General features: G+C 31.4%; 1 protein-coding gene across 1 annotated transcript in view; it reads left to right on the top strand.

The window, feature by feature from the left end:
* Nmdar2 (glutamate ionotropic receptor NMDA type subunit 2) overlaps positions 1-17656 on the top strand; it is a 694511-nt gene that overhangs the window by 600267 nt on the left and 76588 nt on the right. Inside the window, exon 9 of the mRNA XM_075369831.1 lies at positions 11237-11420. Within this exon, the coding sequence (XP_075225946.1) occupies positions 11237-11420 (184 nt within the window). The remainder of the gene's footprint in view (positions 1-11236; positions 11421-17656) is intronic.

The following is a 17656-nucleotide window of genomic DNA, read 5'->3' as shown; positions in this document are numbered from 1 at the left end:
GAGAAAAAATTATTGAAGAAGATGCTGTTAATTAGTTATGAAAGGTCCTTTGAAAGTATAAGCTAAATATTTAAAAAAATTCTTTTAATATTTAATCACTTTAATTGGGTATTTTATTCTCTGATCTGAGGGGAAAATATATGAAATTTAACCAACACAATCATACTACGTTTTTTTTTATAAAATGAAGTACTTTGTTTTTTAATTTATATTTTATTTTGTATTAGCATTTGAGATAATTTATTTTAAAAGTTTGTATAAACTTAACAGTATATTAAAATTTAGATGGATTTTTATAATACATTTAAATTAATTTACTAAAATAAATTTCATCTTAACTTTCTCTATTTAAATTGAAAAGAACTTTTATTTTACTAAATATGTTTTTTACAGATAGCTACGGTTATATGAAGCTGATCTTTACGTACGCTTTTATTATGATATTTCAAATTTAATTAAATTATTCCTAAAAGCAGTACTACTGTGTAATGCAACCTGAATCTCTTAGGTAATTCTATGCCTCCATGATTCAATCATTTCTACTGTCTTGAAACTGAACAGTAGAAATGAATTTAATTTTATATGTTAAATGTTCTTATATTATTCTTAATCTAATACTCGTATTCTTGGGTCTCTGCTAAATGTTATTGGAACAATTCAAGTCTTCTAGTATTGTTCAGTTAACATACATAAATTTAATTTCATTATGTTTCTTTTCTATGAATATCTTCTCTTTTCATCAATCTCATTAGGATATTTTATACTTTTTTCTGTTTTGCAGTTTAATTTTTTCCATAAAAGCATTTTATAGGAATAAATTAAAAAAATACTGCAGTTTTTATCAAAAGTTTTCTGTAATTAGTTACTTAAACATTAATTACTGTGCTATCCAAATAGTGTGATATACTTTATTTGCTGGTTCTTCCAAGCACTGGCCATAGAAGAAAACTATTCAAGTTGACCCAAAGAAGTTGACCATAAAAGAAAACTAAATTAGTGCCATTTCTATATCCAAGAATCGATTTAATACCAGTTATCCAGTGGAGTAGCACTACTGTATTCAACTTTTTAAATAATTTTTCACGTAGTCTACGCAATATTATGTCAAGCTGAGCAGAAAAGTTTTATAGTTAATAAGAAATAAAGAATTACATATTTTTATTAGTAAACTTAATTGGCTTAGTAATATTTATAAAGTGTATTATTTTATTGAATAGAAAATGAGCAGCTCTTTCATAGAAAATTTGTAATCCAAATCATCTCTGTTATATTCAGTACACACACTCTGTACTCTGTGCATACACTGTTATATTGTGCACATTGCTGGAGTCAATTTCAAAAGTTTGCCCATTAAAATTTCCAGAAAGTTTTGAATATGTCTGTTCAGATTTCAATCTCTTCCACCTTGAGTTGTTTGAATTAATTCATTACATCTGGCTTTATATTGTACACAACAACTTTTAATTAAACTCATGAAAAAGAAATCAGAAAGAACGAGGATAGAAGAAATGGTCAAATTTATCTCAAATCATGAAATGATATGCATTCTTTTAAAAATTTATGCACAGTAGCTATCCTGACATGAATTGTAAATCTGATACCATATTTTTTCAGTTAGGTATAACGTTGCTTATTAAGTGAAGATGTTTACCACTCCTGAATAATGATCAGTGCTTATTATCACTCTATTTCTAACACAAAATTACATAGGATGAAAATTAAATTCCTTTAGTATCCTGAAATTATTTTATTTTGATAGGTTTAGAGCTACAGAATTCTTCACAAAGGATCCCATTAGACTTCAGATGACTGCATTTAACATTTAAGTGGTAGTTTCTCTATAAGTTAGAAGTAGATTGTTCTGGTGATTTTGTGTAGATTAGAGAACCTTCTTCAAACTGTGATACCCATATGAAAATAATGTTTCAGGGTGCAATAACTCATTAATTGAATTTCCTGCAAAACTCTCACCAAGTTGAAATAAAGACCTTCTTTAAAACAGTAATTTAATTGATATAGAACAATCACACAAGGCCATTGCTTCATGGTGAACTTAACTTCTAGACAGAGACTAGTGTATGGAACCATGTATGTGGTATCAAATTGTTCCTGATTTTTTCCGTGGGTTAAATTAAAAGTTGTGTTCAGTATGAAACCAGCAATATGTATTAATTTAGACATTTCTTGTTGGAAGAGATTGAAATCATTGAACAGGATACATTAAAATCTTGCTGAAAATGTTAATGGATAATGCTGAGCTTTTGAAATTGACTTCAGCAGTACGCACAGTATAACAGAGATTATTTGGATTACACAGCTTTTATAAAAGAGCTGTTCATTTTTTTATTCAATAAAATTATCCTTTATAGATAGTGTAACAAGGCCGATATAACAGATCTGAGTAACGGATTCCTGCCAATTAAGAAGAAAGTAGTAGAAAATATAATAATGGGAGAAATCCAGATATGAGCTAAAAGGAACCCTTTTAGTAAAGGTAAAGGTTTGTTTAACAATCATCTTTTGTAATACTGCCTACTGATACACCTAAACAAATGTTCCTCTGTGAGAAGAGTTACTGGACCCAGGTTAAGAATGTATAGAAACAAAAGGGCTCGGTCAATCGTTTTCATGCTCAACTGGAGTCTGGTCTGCAGATAAAGATGATAGAAGTATAAATACTTCGGGGAAAACCAGTTGAAATTAGTTCTGTGAAATCAGTCTAAGCAAGATGTTATGATATCAGTCTGTGAGATGTCAGTCAGCATGACTGTTCTGTGAGGAGGTCAGTGAAGGAGCGACTTTTTAATGAACTAAGTCAGCGTAATTAAGGTAATATCACAACTAATTCCAGTACATGGAAACAAGAAATGGTTTGGTGAGTTACTGTAAGACTATACGTGAAAGAGATAATGTACTAAATTTCATTCATAAATTGTTAGGGTACTTTTATTTGTGAACAGCAAAGGTATTTGCAGTAAAGAACTTTTACTTGTCTCATCAATTGTACTATTGTTGTTAATACAAGACTAGTGGTTAAAAGTATTAAGACTAGCGGTCACGCTAATGTATTTTTTCAATGGGACTCAATTCTGCTTTTCATTATTTATCTACCCGGGAATAAATCTTGACAATTACTTTAAATTCTGTTTTGTATTTAATCCCTGTTATAATTTTTTTTTTTTTTGAGGTTTTTAGGGGCATCGACTACTTTGGTCATTAGCCACGTCCCACTTCGAATAAATTAAAAAGAAAAAAAGGTTAAAAATTTTATATTCTGATATAACTTCAAATCCAAAATTTACCGCCTAGGCTTTCCTTTTGGCCATCCTTTCTTGCACCATTTTTCCATCCTTCGAACGGCCTCTACTTCTGATGAGAGTGTGCCTGAGATCTCGGACATGGTATCTTCTACTTTTTCTGATACCAATGATGTTCTCCGGCTTCCATCAGGTGATGAAGGCTTCATTGGTGCTGTTAGCATCGTTGCTATGGAATCTAAACTAGCAAGCGATGCACTTTCGGCGGCTGATGAGCTGGATTCGATCTCTAAGGGAGTGCTAGGTCCAGCTGAAATAGACGCTCTCACCGAAGCTGTTCTTTGAGCTTTTGGAGGCTCTATTGGTAAAGGTTTTATATCGTCTGTGTCTGGTGATTTCTCAATAATGACTTGCACCTCCATTTCCGTAGACTCAGATTTTTCCTCTACTCTTGTCACAATTTCCTTAGCCTTGTGAGTAGACTACGGAGTGATATTTCTCTCTTTTACAGATAAATTCAGATTTTTATTTATTACATCAAGTGGTTGTGTTATGATCGCAGGTTTTGCTAATTTTTTATGCTGCGCTGGCACGTTTCCTATATCAACATCAGTCCGAGAATGAGCCTTCTCATGTTTAACTGGTTCTGTCCGATGAGTCGACTCAATCTTTGAATTAATGATTCTTTCAATCATTGTCGCAAGACTTGGTGCCATCGTATTAAGCAACTGCTCCACGTTAATTTTAGATGTGGAAGGGGCAGCAGCTGCTTTTGCATAGGTGGTCGATGGTCGAGGTGTTCGTTGACTAACAATTTTCTTCGCTTCAGGATAGCTGACTTTTTGAAGTGTTTTAACTTCCTGATGGCCGTTTTCAATTTATATACTGGGCAGTTCCTTGATCGGCAGTTATGGTGCCCTTTACAGTTAATGCAGCTTGGAGGGTCTTTACATGGATCACCCTCATGTGTTTTCATTCCACATATACAAATTTCCTGCGCTTCACAAAGCGCAGTGTCTGAAACGTTGACATTTGAAGCATAGCATAGGCTGCGGAATGAATGCACTTACATCAAGCCGATGTATGCCAGCACGTACCTTTTCAGGAAGGTTAGCCCTATTAAATGTCAATACATGCAAGGCCGAAGGAAGAACCTCACTATTTCTTCTCATTGTTAGTCTGCGACACTGAATCACTCCTTGACTCGACATTTCCTGTACTATTTCTTCTTCTGTACAGTTTAGAAGATCGCGGCAAATAACAACTCCTCTGGATGTGTTAAGGGTGCTATGCGGTTGCACAGATACCGCAAATTCACCGATCTTTTTCAATGTCTGGACTTTCTGGCTTTGACTGTCATTGATAGTTTCGACATGCAATCCGTTAAAAGTCTTCCGGATTTCTTTAACAGGACCACCAGCGCAATTAGTAATCTCTCTAGCGATTAAGAATGGACTAACCTTTTGAAAGTTTCCGTTCTCCTTCGTAATAATTAAAAATCTTGGCTTAGGTACATTATAGCCAAATAAACTTTTCCGTAAGTCTTTACTGATTCTATCAGCATCTTTCTTAATTTTATCAGATTCTTTACTCTTTTTCCTCTTCGCTTGTGGCGAATCGGAGGTTTCTAAACGAGGGTGTTTACGCGCACCCAATATTAGTAAGCCAATTAAATTTTATTAGTAAAAATATAATTCGTTATTTCTTATTAACTGTTAAGTGTTTTTGCTCAAAAATGTTACAGAATAGTTTTCTTATTTGAAAATATTCAATAATCTCTGTTCAAGATTGATATAAAATTAATTGTTTGTTTCAACGTTACTAAAAACTTTGATGCTTTGCATTTCATAAAAAATTAAAATAAATTGCCAATTATTTAAATCCGTATTTATTTTTTAATTGCATGTCATATATGCTAGAATACATCTTTCTTATCATCCTGTTTATACAATGTTACTGAGAAAATAAATATATTCCCGTGCATAAACAAAATCCTTAATGCAATAATTTTTGACTAAAAAAAATAAAGCGCAGAAAAATTTTTAAAAATCATGGTAAGATTTTCTGTAAATTGAATTCAGCTTAAAATGTAATCCATCCGTAATAATAATTAAAATATATTATTATTTATGCACCCTGTTCTGTGTTCTTATTTATTTTCTAATCTAAAGAAAAATAATAGATAGTTGTGGAACTACCGGAACTGACGGGAAAATTCTAAAACTGTGTTGTTAGCTTTTTTATATTAACATAACCCATAATTCCAAAATTTTATCATCTCGCTTTCATTAATTGTGTTATCTACGAGGGTATTAGTTATTGCAACACACCCAATAACATAACAATGGTTTTGTCATACCTAATTTCATAGGTTTCAAGTACCATTTGCATAACCTACATATACAGTTCATCACTGTAACTTATTTTAAAGTTTTCCTGAATAAAAACAAAATTCTTTTTGGCACGCCGGAAGGCGGAGGTAAATTTCACCAGGGGAAAATAGGAGTAGGCAGACTCAGATTGTACGAGCTCATATCAAACCTAAATTTCCATGTTTTACAGACACTACGTTTTCTCATTAGATTACAAGCTATTACTAAATTTATCAAAACTTCCTTATGATTTTTCCTTAACTGCTTGACAACACACCTATTTGTGGATTAGTGGGAGATTCTAGGTTTGTCTCCTCTGTATTGATAAAAAAAGACAATGTTTTCAGAAAGTTTTATTTAAAAACACGTGTAAATGTAACAATGATGTTGAGAAAATGATTTGAAAGTACAATAGGTCTACCTTACCCACATAAATTATTGTCACTTGCAAAAATTAAAATATACGCAGTACTAAGTTACGGCAGTTCAAATTCACTCAATACGACAATGGTTTCATAGGTAAACAAGTTTCACATGTTTAGCATATGGGAAGCCTCTTCTTCTTACAATTCCAACAATATTTTGGTCATCCCTTGCAGTATGGGTTGGTCGTATCAAAAATAGTTTCGGACAAAATGTTTAGGTAATATTTAGAGGACTAACGACCACTTTAAATGGATTCGATACTGTGCCTGTTAAGGGAGCTATGATTTTTTTTCAACTCTTGGCACATTTTTCGCCGCATTTTTTCACCCTCTTTATCTAAAGAATAGTAGGAAATTTAAACTAATTCGATATTTTACTTAATAACAAAGTTAGAACAACATTTTGTTTTTTTTGTTTTGGTCATCATGTGCCGTAAGGGTTGGTCATATCAAAAATTGTTTCAGTCAAAAGTTTTAGGTATTGCTTTAGGTATTGAGGACTAACGACCACTTTAAACCGATTCGACACTGTGTCTATTAAGGGAGGTATAATTTTTTGTTCATCCTCTGGGTCAATGGTTGGTGATATCAAAAAACTTTACTTACATAAGTTTTAGGCCCTTATTCAAAGAATAGTAAGAACTTTAAACGAATTTGATATTTTACTTAATAACAAAGTTATAGCGACATTTTGTTTTTTCAAAAAAGGCTCTCACCATTTCCACCCTCATGGTCCGATTTTGCCCATTAACAAACTCGATGAGATTTTGGGTCGTTATAATTTATGTATCAATTTGAAAATGATTGGTGCAAAATTACAGCAGTTATCGATTCCACAAGAAAGTGAAATATATATATATATATATATATCTTTTTGAACTAAATTTTCCGGAAGTTGAATCATGGTACCTGTTACTATAGATAGCTTTCTCATGAAATTTAACTAAAATCAGTCATTTTTTTAACATAAATATAAAAGGAAAGTTATGATTCTTTTAATTCAACTTAATCTTGATATACGAATAATAATCATATTAAGGATCTTATAATCATAAATTAAAAAGAAAGTTTCTGATCAATAAATGAGTACTTTGGTATTTGACAAAGGTTTCATAACCTGTAATAAAATCTAGGAATTTTCTTTTCAGTTTAAGTTTAGATTACTTGGTACCCAATTCTTTGTTGAGGTGTATGATGCATATTACATCATACTTTGATTAATCTGCAATTAAATTGTTCTTGATTTATATCGAATTTAATTAAGACTTCAAGTAACAATATAAAACATGAATAAGTTAAATATAGTTTACAAAACAGTATGTAAAATGTAAATGTCTTTCATTCTTAAATTTAAAGGAAGAACATTATTTCTGTATTAAGAAATCTTTAATAAAGATTTTTTACACGGTTAAAACAAAAATTGGATTCAGAAAAAAATGGTGAAATCGACCTATCCTCTATACTCAACCCAGCCAGCACTGTACAAATTGTTCTTTTGATTAAAAAATAATCTTTCAATTTTTGTTTTATTACTCAGGAACAGTTCAAACCTTGAAATCATGAAATTCTATAAAAAAGGATTTGCTTCCACTAATTACTTTTTTAATTGAATAACTATTTGGGAAGGTATTTAAAGGATATTGTATTTTAAACAAGATTGAAGAATGAATCTGTTTTTTTATGTAATCCTAATAGATCTGTTAATCCTAATAAGACCTGTTTTTTATCTGGTAGATTAAAAAATTGTCCCATCTCTAAAAAATTTAATTTTTAATTTTGGGATGGATAACGCTTGGGAGCAGGCCTTGGATGGATAACGCCCGAAAACACTGTAAGCTATATGATACAAGGAGTGGTAGAATGGAGTGCTATAGACGGTTTGGCCACAGAAATTCTTCAGAGGAAGAAGATAGTTTCGTGACTGGAGCAGGGAACAGCAAGTATTAAAAAAAGGAAGAGAATGACCGAGACCCGGCTACTAGGGGGGATCTGGGAACAGCATAGTTGGACTTGGTTTCCCTCCCTCTTGGGTTCAGGCAGGCAAGAGGCAAGACCGAATCCTGGTTACTGTGGCGGGGCCCGGGAATGGCATAGCCTGCCCCGATTACATTGCCTCAGTGATTTGAGACAGGCAAATAAAATGAATAAAAGATCCATCCCCTGGGTTGAGTATTGCTTGAATCCCAATCCGACCCAGGGGAGCAGGAGAAAAAAAAAGGTTATCCCTTTCAGCCTCACATTCTCAGTTAGTAATTTAAAATTTAAAAATAAATTGTCTTTTTTTTTTAATTCTTTTAAGGATTTAAAACCTGAATCAAAATATCCATATTTAAATCTAGATTCTCTTAAAAAGAGAGAAAATATATTTAAATACAATTAAAATTAATTTTCAATATATTTTATTAATAGATTGCTGCAGAATATTATAAAGACATAAATATAAAAACTTAAAAATATATTTTGAGATAGAACATAGACATTAATTTTTTTAAAAATAATATTAGCTGTGTTTAGACTCAAATCCTTTTTTTGGAAAATTATTTTGTTGGTGAACGAGACATAAAAGAGAGCTGTCTCTTACAAAATAAGAATGTTTTGAATCTGTTTATTTATCAACAATTACTTAAATATTACTTTAGCTATTTTACTTTTGTCAAAGTTAGAACCTATAGTTGTCATGATAAACTGAATTAAAATTGGTTATAACTATGCCAGCTGTCAGATTTGCCAGTTCAAACAATTAACATTTAAAAAATTTATCTGATCATTAATAAGTTTATATTTGTAAATATAATACTTTTTTATAGATATTCAAGTTAAACAATGATACAATAGAAGTAAAGTCTTTTGTATTTTTAATAAGGTTATCTGACCTGTTTTATTTTAATGTTCAATCTCCTTTTTTATTTAATAACTGTCCTCATGGTTTTAGATATTAAATTATCATAATATAATCTTTTAGTTGTAGATATAATTTTAGGGTAAATACGTTTGCAATTTTTAAATAATTTTTGAATTATCGGACAAAATTGTACTTAGATATTTTATTGAGATTTGTAATACCTGCATGTATCATTTTATGTTTAATGTTTCTTTTTTTACTAAAGGCAAACTAGAAAGAAAGCCTTTTGAAACTCATTAACAAAATTGTTAATTTTTTTTGTATAATTAATGAAACTACAAATAACTTTTCCAATCTCACTACAAATTCTTTATTTATAAGAAATAATAATTAACTAAAGCGTTATTAATCATATAAATTTATACATTATATTTTTAACAATTATACACAATTAAAGTACATAACAATAAATATGCGCAATAATATAATTTAACACGCACAGTTAAGTGCATTAATCTAAATGCATAATAATGAAAAACTTACAGTATTTTTATTCTTGGAGTATTTTATGAGCTATGTTCTTTTGTTTGTAATATTCATTGAAACTGATGATTTGTGGAATGGTAGTGTAGTTTAATGTGTTGTAAATTATTAAGCCAGCTTATCTTTTTTTTTGTATAATTGAATTTTGTGATATATATGTGTTATACCACAACACTTATTCTTTTTTAAACACACAACCCTTTACTTTTTTTAATTTATCAGCTAAAAGTGTAACCTTTTTTAATATAAATGTAAAATAAGCTTATGAAGATTTTTTCCTGTTTTTTATAAGTAACTTTAATGGTTTTTTGTATCCTCCATTATTTTTTATTATTATTTTGCTAATCCTTTAATCTCAGCAGTGTACTTAATATAACATACAGTTCAATTATCTCCTTTTTACCTTTTATTACTTTATCCTATATTACAGTATTTACCTTCTATTCTTTTTTCCATTACCGTTACCAAAATTAATTTCTAATACTTAATCACCTCCGTTTTTAACATGCAACATGTTGTATAGTACTTCAGTGTACTACAAAGTTATAATCAGCGGTAGAATCAAGTAACTATTGTAAAACTATGTTCTTAATGTTAATCTGGTTTTAGTGACCAAATTTAATCAAAATTGATTATGATAAAATTTCTTTTATAAAACTGTACACTGTGGTTTTTTAGTTCTTTTAATAGCATTTTTAAAAAAGTATTCAGAAAAATGCAAATGCAACATTATGCATCCTGATATTTTAAAAATTGAATACAGAGATAAAGTATTAATAGATATAAATACTGCCAAGGTTCAGTGAGTGGAATATGTACAATAGCATTCGAAATGAATGCGCAATAATAGTCTAGCATATGAGCAAATATCACAAGCAATTATGCTTGTGAGATAACATTTTATATGTTAAAGTTACCTTTTAAATGTAAAATCTATCTTATATGTTAAAGGTAGTTATTTAATATTGGTGTAATCTATTTTGACCTTATTAAATAATTGTATGAAACAGTTCCATTAACTTCTTTTTTAAATGGTCCTATTGGACTATCAAAAAATTTTTCTGTTAAAATGATTTAACCAGTAAAAATTTTAAAATAGCCTTGAAAGTTTATTTAACAGCATTATTATTGCTGTGTTATGTTGCACATCAGTGAATAGTTTAAAATTGTGCAGTGCACCAATAAATTACATTAAATAACAGGTGTTTTTATTTCTGGAAGTAAATTACCATAAAACATTTTTATTTGGTACGTTTTTGGAATTGCTAAAAAATATTTCTTAGCATTATATCTTTATTTCTTAAAATAAAGTGAAAATCTTTTTCAATGAAGAAGTAAGTTTTTAATTAAGTAATTATATTTACTTTTCATATTAATAAAACTGCTTCATTATAACTTAGGCTTATTAAGTGATTACATCTTAATTTTTATAAATTTTCATTAGTAAATGTTATAAAAGAATTAGAATTATCGTTTGTGAAATCAAATTACAACCTTTAGTAGTCATCAGTCTGGTGGAGAATTAAAGAATAACTAAATCAAGTATCCAACAAACCTTGTTTTATTTTATTAACTTTCTTGTAATATACTTTGCACCCAGTGAACGATTTCAACAGACATCAAAGTGGAACACACCATTTATGTTTTTAGCATGTTGGTTGGCAGAAGCAAGTTGGGAGTATTATCATCTTTCATATCAGTCTAGAAAAATTTTCACCTGTACTACATTCTTAATAATGGGTAAATCTATTAATAATTTAATCACGAGTAATGTTTTTGTTTTTTCTTTATTTATAGAACGGTAAATGGAATGGTTTAATAGCAGAATTGGTTAATCGTAAAACAGATATGGTGATGACATCTCTGATGATTAATTCTGAAAGAGAGGCAGTTGTAGATTTTACTGTACCATTTATGGAGACCGGCATAGCGATAATTGTTGCAAAAAGAACAGGAATTATTTCACCAACAGCTTTTCTTGGTAAGTTAATTGTTTTATATTGTAGCTAAGGTATTATGGAATAATTTTGTTTGGTTTCATTATTATAATTAATTATTATTTGTATAATTGTTATTTCTGTTAGTATAATTATAATTTTTTCCCAAGAGAAAGAAGTACTCCTCTTATTGGGCATTAAGTAGAAGATTTTAATTAAAATGTAGCTTTATTTCTAATTTTTGATGGCAAATTATATACAATAAAAATAACTATAATTGATGACAATTATTATATATATATAATATATCAATATATATATAATATATATCACATCAGAAACAGAACAGGTAGGCACAGAACAGCACAGATAAAAAAAAGAACTACCTCAGCATTTGCCTAGATGAATCATGGGAAACCGTAGTAAAACCTTGATCAGAGCAGCATCTCAAAATACAGTATATATATATATATATATATATTTGGAGTCTTGTAAATTTCAAAAGATGAATTTGTAACATATTAACATCCCAACCTCGTTGGGGAAGACACCCACCTTGTGACAATTCCGGTTGCTACACCACCCTCCCTTCCTAGCCCTGATGGACTTAACAGAGATCATCTTTTGGCCCTCTAATGCATTACATCGCACAGTAATTAGCGAGGCCTTGTTGGGATGCCACTGATGTAAATGCCTTGGTAGACATTTACATCAGTGAATTTTGACTCAGCCTTCACCTTTGCTGTAGGCTTCTTTCAGACATCTTGACTGTCTTACTTTGTTGCCCTCTGAACTAGCTAACCGAGTTCAAGAAAGTATGAGCCCCATGCCTAGTTCTTCATTTTGAGTAAGCTATTTGTGAGTAAATGTTTTAGAATATTCAAGGCAAAGTTAGTAATATAAAACATATCACAAGAAAATGTTTTTCGCAACAACAGAATTTATACCTAGTTCCCTTAGTGAAATTCAACTTCATAGTAACATGATAACAGCCATAACATCTAATTTTTAAGTTTTATAATACAATTACTGCATCCATGAGATTGGTCTAGTGATATTGGTCTTCGCAAATCAGCTGATTTCGAAGTCGAGAATTCCAACGTTCAAATTCTAATAAAGGCAGTTACTTTTATATGGATTTGAATAGTAGATCGTGGATACTGGTGTTCTTTGGTAGTTGGATTTCAATTAACCACACAACTCAGAAATGGTCAACTTGAGACTGTACAAGACTACACTTCACTTACACTCATACATATCATCCTCATTCATCCTCTGAAGTAATACCTGAATGGTAATTCCCAGAGGCTAAACAAGAAAAAAAAAAAATATATATATATATATATACTATAATTGGACGAAATGATTCCGGAACCGATTTAAACTTTCTCCATACTTAAAATCTCAATTAAGAAAATCGGTTTGCGCCTCCACGTTGGTTCGTCTGGATAACCAGTTAGAAACGTGGAGATTTCTACTGGTGAACTAAATCGGAATCACCTCTCTGGATCACATCCAGAGTTGTAACTCGGGAATTTATTCCCACCCAAGGCTGACTTGCCTTTGAAAGTCAAATATGGAAGGTCTTTTAAGAAAAAATCCACCGTCTGGTAAATACCAGAGAAGGTTGCACTCGGATCCGGTGGGCAGCTGCTTAAAAGATAACAATGAATCTGAGCATTTGGAAACACCCAAAAACAACACAACTTCAAAATTGAGGATAAGACACAAGCAAATAAACTACATTGCCACTCACAACATTAATTCTCTAACTCAACCCGGCAAACTAAAAACTCTAACAGACATAATGGACAAACAAAATATCCTAATCGCAGGACTTCAAGAAATGAGAAACACCGATCGAGAGCCGTTTGAATCTCAGGGTTACAGAATTTACAAAGGAATCCCCGGGAAACGTGTGATGAAGAATTGCCCACAGTTCGGAACAGGATTTGCAATCAATCTTAAAATAATTGACTCAGTCGTAGAATTTAAGTCTTACTCCCCCAGGATTTCAACCTTAACCTTAATCAGCCAATAAATTCTACACCATAACAAATGTCCATGCTCCCACCAATGACAAAAACAATCTTAAAAAAGATAGAGAAGAGATGGACAAATTCTGGGAACTTCTTGACCAAACTGCAAACAACATAAATAAGACCCACACCAAGATTTTAATAGGGGACTTTAATGCCCAACTTGGTAAAGAACGAAGATATCGTGATATTATCGGAAAATGGCCTGCCCAAAAGAAAACTAACAAGAACGGCCAAAGACTTGTCGAATTTTGCAGAAAACATAATATGATCTCAAAATCCACCTATTTTATGAGAAAACCAAACAAATTGAAGACTTGGAAACACCCAGATTGGAAAAAAGGGGAATGGCAACTCGATCATGTTTGCATGGACCGGAATTATCACAAGGAGATTTATAATGTAAAAGTCTTGAGAGGAACAGATACTGGATCGGACCATTACTTAATTAAAGTTAAAATAAAATTCACCCCGCATAAAAAGAAAAAATCCCAACCTAAAAACAAAAGAGCTTATGATCCACATAAATTAATAAACAATGCCATCTTTGAAGAAACAACAAAAAAATCAAATTAACTAATAATTTAAAAGAACTGACATCCCAACTGAAAGAAATAGCTGAAGAACTAGCCCCTATAAACCCAAGAAAAAAACACCAATGGTGGAATGAAGAATGTGACAAAGCAGTCAAAGACCGACACCGGGCTTGGATCAACCACCAAACCCAGAAAACTGAAGAATCTAACCATGAATTCACCAAACAAAGGAAAATAACTCGGAAAATTATAAGAGGAACCAACGACAAGCCCAAAAAAACTTGATTCAGCAAATAGAAGAAAGTTCCAAGAAAACTAACTTCCGAGACTATTATAAAATTTTTGGTCAGGCTCTTCAAAGATATGAACCACCCACCCTTATGCTGAGAGGAAAAAAAGGAAATATGGCCCACACCAATAAAGAAAATGCTGAAATTTTGGCAGAAACCTTCAATAGACTCCTCAACTGTGACGACCCCCCAGAGCTTTTTGAGATTGACACTGAAACTCCAGTTAAAACTTCACCACTAAATATCAACCCGCCAACAATTCAAGAAGTTCTCGCAGCCTTAAATGAAATAAAAAACTACAAAGCAAGCGGAGAAGACTAGCTTTTCGCAGAACTCTGGAAACACTCATCAGTTTATTCAGTCAAAACTTCCCTACATCTATGCCTCGTGAAAATATGGAACGAAGAAAAACTTCCAGAACACTGGACCACATCCCTCATTCATCCATTACATAAAAAAGGGGATAAAACTAATCCGGAAAACTACAGAGGCATATCTCTCCTGGATTGCACATACAAAATCCTGTCGAGAATCATATACAACCGATGCAAAGACCAACTTGAACTGGAACTTGGGGAATACCAAGGGGGATTTAGGCCATGGAGAGGTTGCCCGGAGCAAATAATATCCCTAAAACTTATGATGGACTTATATAAAAGACGGAAAAAACAACAAATAATCACCTTCGTCGACTTTAAAAGGGCCTATGATTGTATACACCGACCATCCATGCTGAATATTCTGAGAAACCTGGGCCTTCACCCTAAACTCGTAAACATGATAAAATTAACTTTAACCAATACCCAGTCCAGAGTGAAATTCAGAGCTGAACTCTCTCAACCCTTCTACATAAAAACTGGATTGAGGCAAGGAGACGGCCTCTCACCACTCCTTTTTAACTGCGTCCTCAAATTTGTCATGAGAAAATGGTATGAAATAAATCCCAAAAATATAAAAATGGGTACTAAGAAAAACTCCATCACACTAAATTGCCTAGGATTTGCAGATGACCTCGCTCAAACACAAATCATGCACCTTCAAAACCTAGCACAAAAGATAGGGCTTCATATCTCTTTCGAAAAAACTGAACTAATGGCCATAGTTAGATCCTCTGGTAATAGAGCGCATTACGGTAAACAATCAGAAAATTAAAATAGTAAAACAATTTAAATATCTAGAGGAAATAATAACTTATAATTTAAATGAAAAAGTGACATGGCAAAACAGGACAAATAAAATGATTAAATCCCAAAAATTAACTCGGTCAACATATAACAAAAAATGCCTTTCTGCTAAAACAAAACTTAAACATTATAAAACTGTAGTACAGCCAGAAGTCACCTACGGAAGCGAGACCCTTTTCAAAATCACTCAGAAAAACCGAATTGAAAAAATTCTGAAAATAGAGAGGAGAATTGTCAGAACGTGTATCAATAAAAAACACCAAAAAGAAGGCCGATGGTGGATTGTGCCAAATGAGGTGGTGTATCGAGAAATATAGCCTGTTACTGATACTATGCGGAAAAAAAGAATCTCTTTCTTCGGTCATCTCATAAGGACACTGGAAACAAGACTGTCAAGAAATATCATTGAAAAGCTCTGGTTCCAAAAGCTAGAAGTAGGATGGATCAAAGAAATTAGAGAAGATATGAAAGAATTGGGAATTTCCCTGACCGACCTGCAGAATAAAACTGGAAAAATTACAAAGCTAAAAGATAAAAGCATTAGATTTAAACAAAAGACAGACAAACGACAAAATACAACGAAGAGGGTGTTTACGGATGAAGAAAAGAAAGCAAGATCTGAACGGATGAAGAAATACTGGGCAGCTCGGAAGAGTAAAATAACACGCTTTTCTCAGAAAAGATCCAACTAAAATTGACTTAAGTGGTCCCATGTTGGCCGTAAAAGCATAATAATTATAATAATATACTATAATTACTGCACTAGAATTAGAAAATTAAAAAATGTTTTTAATCTTTTCAGCAAGCTAATCTAAAATAATTTAATGATATTGATATAAAAAGTTCACCAGGATTAACACAAAATTAAGAATTACTGCACCGATTATTTGTTACTAGGCACCAATTTGAATTTTGCTTTGTTTAGAACTGATATTTTTAAGGAAGTATAATCATAATATAACCTATCAGAAATCTTCTATATTCTTACTGCAGGGTTGGATAATCACTTTCATGATTTTAAAAAGTATATTGCAGTTACTAAGCTTGTACTCTGTACAAGTTATAAATATTTATTTTTTCTTTGATTAAAAATCAATATATTTCTACTGAGATATTTACATTTTAATTATAATTCTACCTTGATAGTCTGTAAAGATGAATATGATGTAGCGGTTTTTTTTTCAATTTTAAAGAATTTATTAAATAGTGTATTTAGTTTACAAGGTTACATGTTATTATAAATGAGATTTACTTTGCTTTTATCTTTGGTCTAAGAACTTTGGTTTAGGTAGTTGAATAAATTAGTTGCCTTCAAATTAATATGCATAAGGGTTGCAGTGTACATTCTTACACACACACACACACACACACACACACACACACACACACACCCACTCCCATCCCTCTCCTTCACCCACTCTCTGCCTACCCTCTCATGTTTTATCTCATACAGCACAGTTTAAACTCTCTACTTATCACAGAAAATCATAATCATTTATCATCAAACACCGATGATCATTAGTTAATTGATCGGTTGATTGACTGATTATTAAATATAACACGATCAATAAGATGATAATTAAAGGCTGAAGCTCTATGGTATGCAAACACAGAGATAGCAACAACGTAGATTTAGGCTACTGCCTATGTTGTTAGTTAATTCCTCTGCGACCTACTTTCGACAACCCAATTAAATACTAAATCTCTCCTATTACTACTGCTTATACTAGTGCTGCAATTACTTTTTATTCTTACAATTTTACAACATAAAACTTTCACATCATTTAATGTAACAAGATTTTATAACTGTAAAAATAAAATCGGTGATGTCATTTAATACCGCTTTAATTTATTTATTCATTTTCTATTGAAATAAAAAATTTGCATCGGTTATTTGTATTTCATAATGTTATTAATAAATTTCCACATTTCTGTTGCTTATATCGATGAAAATGATAAAACATAGCTAATTTTTAATAATTAACTAATTTAAATTTTATCTTAATGGAAGTTTTTTATATCGATCAAAACCGCTTTCAATCGGTATTGTAGTCACCCTCAGTGATACTAGCAGTCATTTTTTACTCTGCAATTGAAACTGAAGTTTGCATTGTATTTTAGTTGGAATTAGGAAACCAAACTATCAAACTGCTAATTATTCAACTATTACTTAGATCCACACCGGCTTCATTTAATCTGATCTCACCTACAATACACAAGCTTCCGGCTTA

The sequence above is a fragment of the Lycorma delicatula genome, chromosome 6 (genome assembly GCF_047948215.1).
Source record: "Lycorma delicatula isolate Av1 chromosome 6, ASM4794821v1, whole genome shotgun sequence".
In the NCBI taxonomy this organism is placed as follows: Eukaryota; Metazoa; Arthropoda; class Insecta; order Hemiptera; family Fulgoridae; genus Lycorma; species Lycorma delicatula.
This window is presented reverse-complemented; position numbering and strand designations above follow the sequence as displayed.